We start from the raw sequence: 15,947 nt of genomic DNA, 5'->3' as shown, positions 1-15,947 counted from the left end.
CCTGAGTTCGAGTCTCTGTCTGGCACACAGTTTTAATCTGCCAGGAAGTTTCATATCAGCACACACTCCGCAGCAGAGTGAAAAATCTCATTCTGGGAACATCATTAATGGTGGAGCAGTACGAAATGCAGAAGGCATCTGCATACAGAGAGGGTGAGACGGACGGCCCTACAGCTGCTGCTAGACCATTAACAGCTACTGAAAATAGACACACACTCAATACAGAGCTCTTTCACGGGGGCATCCTAAAGAATGAGGGATCATGTTTTCCTCCGCAGTAACGATCGTTGTAGTTACCTGCTCAACTAGCACATCGATGTTACCATGTGGGGGAGATTCCATGGTGACAGTAAAGGCGAAAGTTTCCCAGTCTGCCTTGTTTAAAGCCCTTCTAGGCAGGCATCCATGGGCCAGATGCCAGGGCAGTGACAGGAAGATGGGGAAGTGGTCACTACCACACAAGTCATCATGTGCTGTCCAGTGGATAGATGGGAGAAGGCCAGGACTGCAAGCCGAGAGATCAATGGCTGAATGTGTGCAATGTGCCACACCGAAATGTCTGGCGGCCCCAATATTTAAGAGGCACAGGTCAAGTTGTGACAGTGAATTTTCAACTTCTTTGCCTCGGCCAGTAAGAACTGTGCCACCCCACAAGAGTTTATGAACGTTAAAATCTCCCAAAAGTGGGAAGGGGTTAGGGAGTTGATCAATCAGTGGAGCCAATGCATTCAGTGGTACTGCACCATCTGGAGGAAGACATACATTGCAGACAGTTATTTCCTGCGTCTTCCAAATCCTGACAGCCACAGCTTCAAGAGGGGTTTGAAGGGGCACAGGTTCACTGCGTACCGAGTTCATTACATAGAAGCAAACACCATCTGACACTATTATAGTTGCTACAGTTCCTGTAATACCCCTTATAGCCACAGAGGAAAGGGGTCTGCATCGCCGGGAACCAGGTTTCCTGGAGGGCAATGCAGAAAGCAGGTGTAAAGCTTAATGGTTGCCGTAGCCGAGCTAGGTGGTGGAAGAAACCGCTGCAATTCCACTGGAAGATGACTTTATTGTGAGGCTGGGAAGGCATGAAGTGCACAAGGAGGCAGGTTATGCCTCAGGGTCACCTGCTGCCTCAGACTGAGTATTTGTAGCCATTTCTATGGTGGACAAGGCATTAGCGAGATCCATGTCTGCAGGGGACGCTAAGATCTCCACTGCATCTTCAGATGCAGAATTGATAGGGAGTGGTGGTGTTGGGACCACCAGAGGGTCCTGTTTCTTAGCAGACTACTACTTAGTTTGCTTGCTCTCTCGCTTTTCTTTCGGGGCTTGCTGGGAAGATTTCTCCAAAGCAGCTTCATGCATGGAGGAAGACTGAAGCTCTTCATCCAGCAGCTTTTGGCTCCTTGAGCCACTGGCTAGTGTCCGCCGTGGCATTAGTCCCTTGGGAGACAGGACCCCAAGGAACCCCTTCCGCAGGAGAGGAGCCAGAGGAGGCTGTTGCTTCTCCAGCAGGGGGGGGGGGGGGAGGGGGGGGAGAGGGGGGGGCACTTGCTCCCAAAGTAGGTGCTTTGGGACCAATGGAGGAAGATTTGCCCCCTACCACCAAGGGGAGCGGATGTATTCTGGTGTCTCTGACGGCCCACTGTTCATGGCACAGAGTGGAGAACCACTGGCACTTGGGACGGTGATGGTAATGTAAGTGCAGCATATGTAGACATCAACCGAATGGGGTGTAATCTTTTGAATTTATGTTTAGCCTCTGTGTAAGTCAACCAGTCTAGGGTCTTTAAGTCCATGATTTTCTGCTCCTTTTGGAGTACTGGGCAGTCTGGCGAGCAGGGGAAGCGGTGCTCTCCACAGCTGATGCAAGTTGGAAGTGGCACACATGGAGTATCTGGGTGCAGTGGACTTCCACAGTCTTGACATGTGGTGCTGGAAGTGCAGCGGGAAGACATGTGCCTGAACTTCATTTAAAGCACTGCATAGGGGAAGGGACGTACGATTTAAAGTCACAGCGGTAAACCATCATCTTCACCTTTTCAGGCAATGAATCACCCTTAAAGGCCAAGATGAAGGCACCGGTAGCAACCCTGTTGTCTTAGGGTCCCCTGTAAATGCACCAGATGAAATGAACACCCCACCATTCTAAATTGGCACAGAGCTCATCGTCAGATTGCAGGAAGAGGTCACAATGGAAAATAATCCCCTGGACCATGTCGAGGCTTTTATGTGGAGTGACGGAAACAGGAATATCACCCAGCTTGCCACAGGCGAGTAATGCTCGGGTTTGGGATGGGGATGCTGTCTGAATCAAGACTGTGCCGTTTTACATTTTGGACAGCACTGCCACTTCTCCAAACTTATCCTCGAGGCATTCAACAAAAAACTGAGGCTCTGTCAGGAGAAGAGAGTCCCCATCGGTTCTGCTACAGACTAAAAACCGAGGCGAATATGGCTCTACATTCTGTAGCTCTATGTTCCTCCCATGGTGTAGCGAGGGAGGGAAACGATTTAGGGTCATACCTGTCAGCACTGAATTCTACCTTGCCCTTCTTAAAGACTGACCCACTCCAATCAGGGCCTCTCCACATCGCCCCATGGGTGCCACCCAGCCACAGCAGAGGCCAACAGGCATGATGGCCGTTGCCAGGAGTCCTGATGCCCCAAATAGATAGGCACCTACTCATCGGCATACGTGGGGAGTTTACAGCTCAGGCATCAGCAGTGCGATCCCTGTGTTGTCAGGGGGCTACCACCAAATGGGTACATGATGGCCCCACAACAATGGACTGGCTACCGCACTGGATATTGGGTACAATCCAATACTGGCATGGGGAAGAAAGAGGACAGGAGACAACAGAAGAAGATGACATACCCTGGAAAGTGTCCTCACCCAAATAGTTGAATTGCAGGTGGAGATGCAAAGCCATGACAAGAGATCTAAGGGCACTCGTGCAGCAGTAAGGCGTCCTTTCCCATACGGCCCGCACTTCTGTAGAATTTTGAAAGTGGCAGGTCAAGCAATAGCACTCGTAGGGCTGAAAAGTTAGAGACTTGTTTTAGTCGCCTCTTAAGACAGGCAGGAATACCTCGGGCCGATTCTAACCCCGGACCCAAAAGGGGGGGGGGGGGGCACAGTTTATAAGGTTTTATGAGTAAGACAACAATAGCCATTTAATACTTTTTGCAAAAACGGTTGTGTTAGTGTGAAAGAATACAGTAACAAGGTACAGAGACAAAAAAAATGTTGAAATTTTTGAGAGATGAGACCGAAATGGTGTATTGTTGTAGAGGCATCTGGCACCCATAACATTTCCATTTGTTTGTATCACCAGAATGTTAAATTGTTGATGGATGGGGCCAATCTTAGAGCTGACTATAAAGACATGTTGGAAGTTCCAGTATGCAATATTGACAGTTACAATTTTACAATCATGAGAAAATGTCACAACTGTCCAGGCAAATGAGCTTCACTTGACATGTTTCAAGAATCTGAAGCAGATGATTTGAAATACAATATAAAATATAAACAATGGGTGAAACGACAGAATAAAACTGGTGATAATCATGAAATTTTTTTTTTGGTGTGTGTTGGTAGCTAACCTTGAAAACCTAAAATGCATCATTTAAGTGATAAAGCTCACAGTATATTTATTAAAGGCAAAAAGCAAACCTTGGCAGTTGATGAATGCTTACTTCTAGCAGACTTTTCTGAAAACTATTCCTAATGTGATGACACCAGAGGGGCACAAAGTGAGCTGTCACTATAGCATCTCCAGCAGACCTGTGAGAACCACATCTTGACAATTCAAGAAATTGTTTAAATTCTGTGAAGAGCAGGTAAAAGAAATTACCTACGTATTTGTAAACTGTGAGGAATAACAAGTGCTCTACACCAATGTCTTGGAGACAAGATTCAACACTTGCCAGAAGATTAAAGGCACTTTATCTTTTTTTGGTTGTTTTATACCACAGTCACACAACTGACTCAACTTTAAGATCACGTAAATATCCCCTGATAGTGAACTTCTTCACTGTGGAAAGCTTGTACCACTAAACTTCAATATAAAGATATACTGGCTGGTGTTTAAGATAATCAGTGGTTCATTGCCTAAGGTGATAATACTGGTTGTCAAAATGAAGGTGTTTATGTTAGATTTTACCACCAACCAGGACCACAGACATCACTCAAAAAAGTTGAGAAGAGTGAAGTTTGGATGCCAGTTAAAAATGTACTGAAGAAGGTGGCTCCCCTAGACCTCAGAACTAGGACTGAGCAAATTTTTAACCTAATGCCCAACTGGAGTGAAAAAGTTTCTCAGATTTTCAATCAATTACTCAGTAAAAACAAATACGATGAGAACAAAACAATGGCTAATTTTTAGTAAAAGAAATAAGTAATGATAGGTATGTTTAAATTATATAATTGATGTAGTTTATTACATTAGCTTAGATATCGCAAGGGGGGGGGGGGGGGGGGGGAATTCTGACCGAAATCATTTTTTTTTTCCGAAGGGGAAAAAAGTTTTTTATGCCAAAAAAAATGAAAAAAAAATCTCTCCTTTAAAACACTGTATTTCTTCTTTTATTAAGCGTAAGCTTCTCACCAATAATACTCTATGGAAAGTAACTATACTATATAGTTTAATACACAAAATATTAAGGCTGAGAAATCACTCCTTTGTGGAGAACTGCAGTTCAAAAATTAAGTGTTTTTCAATGTGCGACCAATAACTTTGAGATGTTAAAAAAGGAATTCATTCATCTAGGTCACAATGTGTGTGTGTGTGTGTGTGTGTGTGTGTGTGTGTGTGTGTGTGTGTGTGTGTGTGTGCGCGCACACACACACACACACACACACACACACACACACACACACACACACACACACACTCTCCCCCCCCCCCCATGAACACTAGAGAAAGATATTCAATTCGTAACTTACGGAAATCTTGTTACTTCTGTGTCTGCCATCTTGTCACCCCTCTGGATACACCTACAACATAAGTAACAGACAGATTTTCCTCCACTGCTTTAACTTGTAAAATGTTAACACACCAAATATGGAGAAAGGAAAGAACATAATGGTCACAAAATTTCTGCATACCTTGATACAAAATTACCTAATATAGAAACTGTATCATAAAGCACTTGTTCGTTCTAACATAACCCCCTGCAAATACAATTCTACCATCAAGCCTCATACACAACTTAAGGTATATACTAAATATTTCCATATTAAACAGTTTCACAAGGTGAAAAAAAATCATGCTAATAAAATCTCACTAGTCAATGTCAAATTTTTCCTTCCCTTTCTTGAAACTATGGCCTACAACATTACCTCTTTCCAGTATTTATACTATGATACATTTCAGTGCACTCTGAATAGGAAATATTGAATACAAATAACAGAAAAGACAGACACACAGAACTGTGAAGTTTGTTAACTGTTATTCTGAAATCAATACGATTTCTGAGGAGTTCTTGGAAAAGGTCCAATTCAGATAAAGGTGAGGATGAAACACTATATCTTTACCTCGTATTAAACCCTAATAACTCACAGCGTACAAAGAACCGAGGAAGTACTCAGATTGAACAAGGACTAATAAATCAGTCAGGAAGAGACTCATTTAAGGAATCACAGACGCACTTTCATGGGGTGGTTTAGGTAAAAACCTAGTAGGTTTTACTACACTTGCGTTTCAAAGATATAAAACTGAAGTCAATGTAATTTTCTATTCAGGCTAAGCATATCAGTATCATTTACACGAGTTTAGAAAAAGTTGTACACGGCGGGAAAAATAAGCTGGTGAAAATCATGTGCAAATATTTGAATGAGGTAAGGTGGTATGTAATTGTCAGTGAAACTATTATAACAAAGACGCAATTCACTAAGACGGCTGGCGCGATTTTTGTCACAATCTTAACTGAAAATTAGGGAACACATTCAAATGTTCGGAATCTAAGAGTAATATACGATTCATATTTCGGAAAGATATTAACTATTGAATTCAGTATTTTCAAAGTAGCTACGTGCGGATACAGTAGTCAGTCAGATTCTGTTACCGGCCTGTGTTGGAAACAGCGCACTCCTAACAAGCAAGGTTGAAGATCCCTGCAAGACAGACTAATAGAGGAAATATAGTCGGCTCTCTACGAAGCTGCTGAAAAACACTAAAAGTTGCAACCCGGCTTAAAGGAGAGAAATGAAAAAGGTTACCATGTCACGTTGCGCGAGTTTTTTTTCCTACCTTCAAGTAGTATATCCACTCTATGGAACCCACCGCGTAATTTCAGGTGTATTCAATATGCTACAAATCGAGGCAATTTAAAACAGGTAATACTTTAGGGAATGATTAACATCAATGAAACATATATACGCAATAAACATTACTTTTTTAAAAAAGAAAATAGTCTGACTTCACTCACCACTAGCAGCGCTTTGCCTGTGATAACCGAATTTAATTGCAGCCAAGACTAGCTGTCACAGCTCACGACGGGTGTTCAGACTTTCGTATAATATTATATACCATAGCCGCTTGCACAGATACTCATCTCTGAGCGACTTGCTTATCCCATAGATATTAGACGTACATCGAGACTTGTATCGACCGTGTTTTCGAGCCACAAGAAAGAATTTCGAATGGAATAATAGCCTCGCGCCCACCATCTATTGGTCAATTTATGTAAGAACATTCGACGCGCGCACTCCCTGTCGACGACCCGTGAAGCTTTGATGATACACAGAGAGTTTTTTTTCATCGAGGGTTTGAAGAATTCTGCCTAAAATTGTAGTAATAATGTGTTGTGCGCGTGTGATGGATATGTAAACTACTACGTCATGCTGTGAAAGAGGTAGCTAAAATACAGCGCTGGTACAGCTCTCAGAGAAGCGAGTGTTAAAACTTCGAAATGTCGAAGCAGACGGAGCGACAAAGTTACGCACAGACATACAAGCTCGTTGTCGTAGGGGGTGGTGGAGTTGGGAAATCCGCGATAACTATACAATTCATTCAGGTATGTAAAATTTACATCTCTAACACTATTGACAAACTGTGATGTGTAGTTCATTAACTGATTCTCAGAGTCTCCACCCACATACTTCAAGAAGTTATGTCAGGAAGTGCTCTTGAAAATTGTTTACTAAACTTCCAGGGACATAAACGTAGATAGTGCCACAAAAATAACTGTTTACAAATACTTGTTCGTAGTGAGCTTTAAAATTTTAACTAAATGCCTATATTTGTTTACCTTACTAGTTTCAACAAAAGCGTGTATTTAATAAGATCCCATGGACGCGTTCAGATTGTACCATCTCTTTGTTGACATAAGGTCTATGATGAACGTACGTTGCAACAATGTTTGTTGGCACATTGACGTATTGCTGAGTACGGGTTTGGCGCGTTAAGCATGTGATGATAAATTTTAAAAGGTTTCATATTAGAATTCCACTGTTTATGGACGGAAAAGGTGTGATTGTTATCGGAAGCGTTCGCTGGACAGTGGTGTTCAATCATGCTTTCTATATCTACAAACCAAGCAACAATAACTTCACTATTTAAAGTCTTCTTTTTCACTGGTCACATCCTAGCTGTTGTATTAGCTAACATTGTTGTAAGAATCATGCCGGGACATTGTTTTAACCTATTTTGTTGCCAAAAGACGAATTATTGATTTTGGTATATACGCTTATTAATCTCTTCACATAAAAGGAACCCTGCCGGTTATTGTAAAAATGTTCATCACGCGAGCTGATTATATATAAACAGCGGAAAGCAGTATTGTTGGGGAGACCATATAGTGTAAGTTTTGCTTACAATCGTATAATATTCGACGTTATTCAGTAAACTTTCGTTAATAAACTTTCTCATCAGCACTCGGCAAGGCAATACCCCTTATCGACAAGTTGGAAAGTTTCTCCCGAGGAACAACCCTTATTCCTAGTGCTGTTATTGCAGTTTGTAGTACAAGTGAAAATCTATGGGTGAACTATTGAGATGAGTGCTAGATTAACTTTTTTTTTCCTAAGGCGTCGAGAACAACAGTACGGGATGACAGGCCAAACGTTGTTGCAAGGTTTGGGAGATATTCGTTTTAGCTATGACGTCAGGCGTTACGTCATACGCGGCATCTGTTGAATCAAGCCACTGTCCTTTTAAAGACGAGGAATGGATTCTGTAGGCGTGCGGCAGGAAGGTGTGGTCTAGAGCGTTCGTAGATGTCTCAATTAAGTAGCATTAAGCTACAATTCAATCTGCGGCCTACCTCTCATATTAGATGCCTCATTGCGTCATTTTATTTGACAAACAATTTTTCTCACTTTCTGTTATGAACATTAGCGAGTAAAAGGCGAGAATACCATTGTTACCCACTGATAATGTGACCTGATTAAGCATTAGCAGGGCGAAGAGAACAAAGGATGATATGTTTCAAATATAGTTTCAAAACTGCTTTTATCCTAATTATTTGGACTTTCAGATATGTACAAGCAATGAGTATACATATTGCTGCTATGATTCTTGAAACTATAGAAAAACTGTTCTTGTACCTTATGCGATTAATTCCTACAATGAAAGGTAAAATATAAGGTCATGGGCTGAATATTTTCACTCTTTCACGTATTTTTGTACAGTATTATCGGCACTGAACCTAATGGTTATTTTACAAGAGCACATTATTGTTTAGAAACATGGGAGCAAGTTCATGTAAATCTATTGTTTCTAAAATGACAAGTACCATGATTAAGGGTTCCAAGCCTTCACATTGTTTCCTGCATTTTAGTACATCCATTTATGTTAATGTTGACTGGCTTTAGGTTTTAAATTTGATAAAATGCAAGACAAATATGTTGGTGTTCATTATGTAGGGCTACAGACAGACTTACATTCTTTTCACTGCCGAAGTGAAGAAAGCGTTGACAAGCCCCAAGAGCAGAATATTGTGAAAACTAACATTTGGGAATTCAGTCTCATCAGCCAAAGAAGTGCAACATTCGATATCATAAGAACTGCATAGTTTTTTTTTGTGTGCTGTATCCGTTATTATGCAAAAGTCCTGGTTGACTGCTGAACCTAGCATTACTGTTGCAGGCTCAGTTACCCAATATATGCAGTCTGGTGACTGGTGTCCAAAGACATGGACATAGTATGTCCTCAGTTTTACTTTTATACAGAAGCAATTAGATATGACAACATTCTAATGAGACATTGGTTGTAATTTTGTATGGTCCAATATGCATTGTTTGGAGGGGGTGAGTTTTGGCTTAAAAGTTTTATATTGGACCCCTGTTAAAGTTTTCAGTATCGGGTGAACATAAACATTAGGCTGCACTACCAGTTAATTTGTTACCACAACCTTTATTTGGTTTTCTCATTCGTTGGCTTTAAAAACTCATGTCCACATTGTCATCTTTCAAGCTAAACTAGACCTCAAGGTGCATTACAGATCAATCTCTCACCAAACTTAAGATTTTCTGGGGAGATGGGTGAGGGTTCCAATGCCACACTGTAACCAGGTGTGGTATATGAGCAATCAGATGTGTTGTTCAGTGTACAACAGTGTTTGATAAGACCAAGGTCAGGTTGGGGGTTTCAAAAAATGGTTCAAATGGCTCTGAGCACTATGGGACTTAACACCTGAGGTCATCAGTCCCCTAGACTTAGAACTACTTAAACCTAACTAACCTAAGGACATCACACACATCCATGCCCGAGGCAGGATTTGAACCTGCGACCGTAGCAGCAGCGTGGTTCCAGACTGGAGCTCCTAGAACTGCTTGGCCACAGCGGCCGGCAGTTAGAGGTTGATAGCCATTCCAGATGTTGAGTCTGCACTGATAGCATAATATACCAAATGGTTGAAAAATGCAGCACTGTTTCATACAGTTCAGTTGATGAGGAAACATAGTATTAGAAGCAGGTCATGCCCTTGCCTGAAGGCAGTAGAGAAAAAAGTTCTTTCATTGTATTTTACAGCATTTATCACCACAGAACAGCGACTACTTATTTTCATAGAAAGCACAGTGGATCCATAGCCTCACTATGTTCCAGACTTTTTTTTATATAGAACTTGAGAATCAGTGTAAGAGTCACAACTCAATTTTTGAAACATATATTACAGGCACTCCGTAGTATCCTGTCTCACAATTTCTGCAAACTTGAAGTTCAAAATCATAGCCTGTTTTTCATAAATGTCAAAGGTTTTATGTGGTTGCATAAAGTTCTACTTACAAACAAACTAATGAAATTTGTTCCGAACTTTTTAACTTGTTGGTGATTTTTATGCAAATAATGTTAAAATAATTCATTTGACTGCACCACATTTGCTCACATTTATCTAGAAAATTTTTTGTGCGATCACTTTAATAATTTACTGGGTGCTTGATAAGAACCCAGAATTAGATCCAATATTCTGTGGCTTCCACTAACATTGATGATTATGTCTTCAACATGAAGAGGCTGCCAACATTTTCTGGAAGTAATGTCACTGTCCATCCAAGTTTTATTTGTATAAAAAACTCTCTGCCTTCCAGTTTTAATTTTCGTACTTTTATAACTTACTTCCTTCAACAGTCAATTTTATCCATTCTCTCTAACGGAATTTTTCACCTGTTTTCACTGACAACAAGTAGTAGTTTGCTCATTGTTTGCACTATTTTTCCGATTCACGTAAAAGTCCCCAGTTATTTCTCAACTGTACTTGACTGGACCAGGCAAGATGTAAATCTTTGTGTCGTGCAGTCATGAGTGGGCCTTCGGCTCCGAAAGTCCTTATCGATGATGTTTTGTTGAATGGTTTACATGCTGAAACTTGTTGATATCCCAGGATGAAATCTGCAGCAATTTGCGCAAGGGTTTCCCTTGTGTCATATTAAACAATTCTCTTCAGTCGTTGTTGGGCCCATTCTTGCAGGATCTTTTACCGGCTGCAGCAATGTCGGAGATTTGATGTTATACCAGATTCCTGATATTCACGGTACACTCGTGAAATGGTTGTACGGGAAAATGCCCACTTCATCACTACCTCGGAGATGTGTCCCTTTGCTTATGCGCCAACTATAGCACCATGTTCAAACTCACTTCATTGTTGATAATTTGCCATTGTAGCAGCAGTAACCGATCTAACAACTGTGCCAGTCACTTGTGTTTTTTAAGCGTTGCTGATCACAGCACCATATCCTGTCTGTTTGCATATCTCTGTATTTAAATACTGATGCCTATACAAATTCCGTTGGCTCTTCAGTGTGATTTATTTTGGTATTATTGCTTGATGCATCCTTTGGTATTTGACTGTGGCTTTGGCGAATCTACTGTAAGACAAGTATTTAAGAGTGGTGTAAATGTTTCATAGAGGGTGTCGAAGACATTGAAGACGATGGTTGCCCTAGCACATCAATTACTGACGACAGTGTGGGAGAAGTAAAGGAAATGGTTCTGGAAAATCGCCATCAGAGAGGTGATGAAGTCGCTAATTCTTTGGCTTATGCCAAGCAGTTTTGTCAGATGTGTTGGGTATGGAACTTGTAGCAGCACAGTTTGTTCCGAAATGGTTGAATTTTGACCAAAAATGATGTCGTGTTTACATAGCCCAGACGATAACGGTATAGTGAGACCCACGAGAAAGGGAGGCCGCGGTGCATACGTCACAGTCTTATTCATTAATAGTACTACAACGAAAGTTAATTTAAGATCAGCGCTGGATGTAAATGGTAAAACGGCTTGTTTATGGCATTTAGTCTCTTCTACTTAACAGTCCTCATTTCATGCTAGAAGTGGTGCCTTATGCAGCTGATAATCATTTTGGTACAATTTTAAATTTATTGTACCCCAGTATACCCATAACAAATATTAAGTAGGCCTATGGACTTCGATCACTGTAGGACTATTAACAGTAAGACTCCATAATAGCAGATTACAATAGAAGATACTATTCTCGTTCATACGTAAACACCTAGCTATGAGTTAACAAGTGTAAAAATGTAGTTTGTCTGCAGAGTTGAGCGAGCGAGCTTGGTGCTGGCTCAGGCCTACCTTCGTAACGTACGCGCCATGGTCTGTCTTTCTCGTTGGCCTCGCGGTATACGAGTATGACGTTGAAACTGAGGCCCAGCCTCGCGGTATACGAGTATGACGATGAAACTGAGGCCCAATCGTCCGAATGAAAACTGCCTGAAGAGCCAAGACCGAAAAATATTTGACGAGTTCAATGACGTGATGGTCCTTCTCACTGTCTTCTTTTTTTTTTTTTGCGGTAACAGTGGCATAGTGCACCACGAGTTCCTGCCTTATGGTACTACAGTCAGTTAGGAATTCCACCTGGAAGTTATGCATCGTTTGCATGAAGCATTACGAAGAAACTGACCAGAAATTGTCTCAAAACCACTCATGGAAACTGCATCACGATAATACTCCTGCTCACATTTCAATGCTTGTTTGTGATATTTTGGCAAAAAAAAGAAGAAGATAAAAAAAAACCATTATGTTGTCCCAGGCACCTTATTCGCTGGACATGGCCACTGCGACTTCTTTCTATTCCCGGGACTGAAGGGAACCATGAAAGGATGTCATTTTGCCACTTGATGAGATAAAAACAGAATCGCTGAAGGACCTTAACACCATAAAAAAAAGTGAGTTTCAGAAGTGCTTCCAAGATTGGAAGAAGCGCTGGCACCAGCATATGATATCTGAGGGAGTTTACTTTGAGTGGGACAAAGTTGCTGTTGAAGAACAAACAAACATCTTTAAGAAAAACAAATATTCCCGCTACTTTCTGATCACACATCGTATACCAGTATTGGTGTATGGTATATACCAGGATAAAATCAAACTACACCGATAAAATTTTGGAGGTGTTCCATGGATATTTTCTGAGTATTTTGGTATATGGGACCTGTGGTCTCTATTGTGTAATGTGACAAGGCTGAAGAGGAAGCCTGAGGCTGCTGTTGAGTGTTATATTTTAAACCTGGAGAAACCAGGTAAGGTTCCACTGCTGTGGAGATGCCCAGAAGCTTGATCAATAACAGATGGTCCATAAAAAGTGTTGTTAAAAGGCCAGAGGGGGGGGGGGGGGGAAGGAGTGTAACCATTACCTTAAGCTGTTGAAGAGTCCCAGAGATGGTTCCCTTTTGGGAAATGCCTCCAACATAGAATTACTATAAAAAAACTGTTCATTGTGCTGTGTGTATACAAACGGACATTGGGCAAATGGTAATGGGTGCCATTGAGGTAGGCATGATGAAGGCCTATGGACAAAAAGAGGGATTAGCAAGAGTCAGCATCTGACCCTAAGCAGTAAGCACCAACAGGTAAAAGCTGTGAGGGATGCTAAAAGCTGCAGATGTCTAAAGCTAAGTGTTGTTTGGCAATGCCAAGACTGTGAACAGAACAAACTTTCTAATAACGTAGCATGAGACAAGGAATATTGGCGCAGTAATTGTAAGGATTATATCTGGGTCCAAGAAATGTAATGCCATGTACATACACAAGTATAACTAGACTCTACACGATATGCTATGATGACAAGTGTCTACATGATGTATGTTATATAAGAGTACTCCACACATACATTTATAAATAAAGCAGTAGTATATCACATTAATTTAACGTATTAAACTTGTTGGTGATGTTTAATTGAAAATGGAATAAATGCACACCCTTTTGTATCTTAATCATACATCCATGTCTAAGGGAATAGTGTCAGTAGACCCAGTATCAAATAATATTTCTTGTAACTTATGTAAATTAATTGTAGAATTATTAATATAGGAATGGTGGACCAGTTCCATTTACATTTCCAGTTCATTTTCATTTCAGTTGCACATGAAGTGTTGTAAGAAGTGTGTTATATTGTTGGGAGCTACTTGAAATCCCATTGGCTAAATTTTAGTAATGTTTGTGGACTTGGTGGTGGAAGATCTGCTATTGGGAACTGCTGGAAAATGCAAGAACTGCTGTCATGGCCATTGGACAGAGAGGCCTGATTTGGTTTTTATGACATGGGAATGGATTTTCAGTTATGACCACTGGAGACTTGTGCTCTTTGCGACTGGGAGTGCAGCTAGGTGACAGATTCTGAATAGAGACTTGTGACTGTGACTTTGGCTGTCAGAGCATCAGACTGTATTTCGTCATACGTGGACTTTGGCTTATGCATCTGAGCATGGGGTTAGAAGAGCTGGTGCATAAACACAATTAGTAATTTGAGCATATTAAGTGGAGATTGCAGTCAGTCGTGTGCTGCTAGTTAAGTTGCAAGTGGGACATTCTTACTAGATGAACTCATATTTTATTTCATGAAGACCATCATTCAATAGGAAGCTATGTCTTGCTAAATAAAAGAGTTATGTAAAATATAAATAGGAAGTGCAGCATACATTATGACTGCCACTTCCCTGTTACTTTATGTTTAATAATCTTTTACTCACATTATATGTCTGCCCTCAACCAACTGACTGCGGATCACCAGTGTAGTGGATTGACTGGTCACTACCACCTTAGGGCATAAAGGAGACAGTGTATAGCTTGACCCTGAGACATCTATGTGCAAAGTTTTTATTGAATAGAGTTGTACACTAGTCCAAGGAAGTTAAATCACAGGTTGTTGTTTAAAGAGTATTGTAATTAAATTGATTTCTTACCATATTTATTTTTATATCTGTGTTGTATGTCGATGATACTCACTCTGTGTCTTGTTTGGAAACAAGCTTGTTCAATTCTCTCATGGTACTTTCTGTTGACAAAAGTAGCACCCACATCATTCTTCACCCTCCAGCTTGCATTAAGTACTGCTGGGTTCTGTCTTGAATTTGTTTTTCTGGCAGTGTTGGTTGCAAGTCAAGTGGCACACCATACCACAGATAGGTTTACAGATGAAAACTGAGTTGGTTCATATGGTACCTAGTGTATGAATTCACTGAATGCAATGGAATAGTGGCATAACAATGCTACACAGTAAGAAAAGTTTACACGTATTGTTGAGAATTGTTGCATTATTCTGTTACATGTTTGATTGATTTCATATTACGAGCTTTTACACTATTGTGAAGATATTTTCACAAACACAAGTGTAATTGGGGTAAAAAACAGAATAAACCATTAATTACATTATTACTCTGTAACAGGTCACTGGAGATCTCTGATGCCTCAAAAATACTCAGAAAGCATCCTGAATAGCCTTGAAAATTTTGGTGCTGAATTTCAGGTTCACACTGTATACAGTCCGTGAGCTAAATGGCTGGTATTGATAGTTCAGGTTGGCAAATGGTAATATTGGCAAACATGGCACAAATATGATAATCCACAAAACTACCGTCCAATAGCCTTGACATTGATTTGTTGTAGAATCTTAGAACATATTCTGAGCTCAAACATAATGAGGTATCTTGAACAGAATGACCTCCTCAATGCCAACTGGCATAGATGTTGCAAACCTCAATCACTGAAACCCAACTTGCACTTTTCTCACAACATATGGAAAGCTTTGGATCAAAGCAACCAGGAAGATGCTGTTTTTCTTGTTTTCCAAAAAAACATTTGACTCAGTACTGCACACACGCTTATTGTCAAAAGTACGATCATACAGGCTATCAAGTGAAATTTCTGACAGGATTTGAGGACTTTTTGGTAGGGACGACACAGCGTGTTATCTTGGATGGAGAGTCATTGTCAGATGTGGAAATAACATCGAGTGTGTGCCAAGGAAATGTGTTGGGACCCTTGCTGTTCATATTGTATATTAATGACCTTGCAGACATTATTAATAGTAAAATCAGGCTTTTTGCAGATGATGCAGTTATCTATGTTGAAGTTCTATCTGAGAGAAGCTGCATAAATATTCAGTCAGATCTTTATAAGATTTCAATGTGGTTCAGATATTGGCAACTTGCTCTAAATGTCTAGAAATATAAAATTTTGCACTTCACAAAACAAAAAATGTGATATCCTATG

General features: G+C 40.6%; 2 protein-coding genes across 4 annotated transcripts in view; one reads left to right on the top strand and one right to left on the bottom strand.

Annotated features, from left to right (window-relative positions):
• LOC126469907 (mitochondrial glutamate carrier 1-like) overlaps positions 1 to 6,575 on the bottom strand; it is a 175,993-nt gene extending 169,418 nt beyond the window's left edge. Inside the window, exons 1-2 of one of the 3 annotated variants that reach the window (XM_050097264.1) lie at positions 6,430 to 6,575; positions 4,946 to 4,996 (exon numbers count right to left, since the gene is read on the bottom strand). In XM_050097264.1, coding sequence (XP_049953221.1) covers positions 4,946 to 4,974 — 29 coding nt within the window. In that variant the 5' untranslated portion in view covers positions 4,975 to 4,996; positions 6,430 to 6,575. Of the gene's footprint in view, positions 1 to 4,945; positions 4,997 to 5,536; positions 5,686 to 6,066; positions 6,221 to 6,429 lie in introns of those variants that run through there. The other 2 variants (XM_050097266.1, XM_050097265.1) reach the window with 2 other exon arrangements.
• A 106-nt stretch (positions 6,576 to 6,681) lies between these two features.
• Positions 6,682 to 15,947, top strand: part of LOC126469906 (ras-like protein 2) — a 90,405-nt gene continuing 81,139 nt past the window's right edge. Inside the window, exon 1 of the mRNA XM_050097263.1 lies at positions 6,682 to 7,017. Within this exon, the coding sequence (XP_049953220.1) occupies positions 6,913 to 7,017 (105 nt within the window). The 5' untranslated portion in view covers positions 6,682 to 6,912. The remainder of the gene's footprint in view (positions 7,018 to 15,947) is intronic.

Source organism: Schistocerca serialis, chromosome 3, assembly GCF_023864345.2.
Source record: "Schistocerca serialis cubense isolate TAMUIC-IGC-003099 chromosome 3, iqSchSeri2.2, whole genome shotgun sequence".
Taxonomy (NCBI): domain Eukaryota; kingdom Metazoa; phylum Arthropoda; class Insecta; order Orthoptera; family Acrididae; genus Schistocerca; species Schistocerca serialis.
This window is presented reverse-complemented; position numbering and strand designations above follow the sequence as displayed.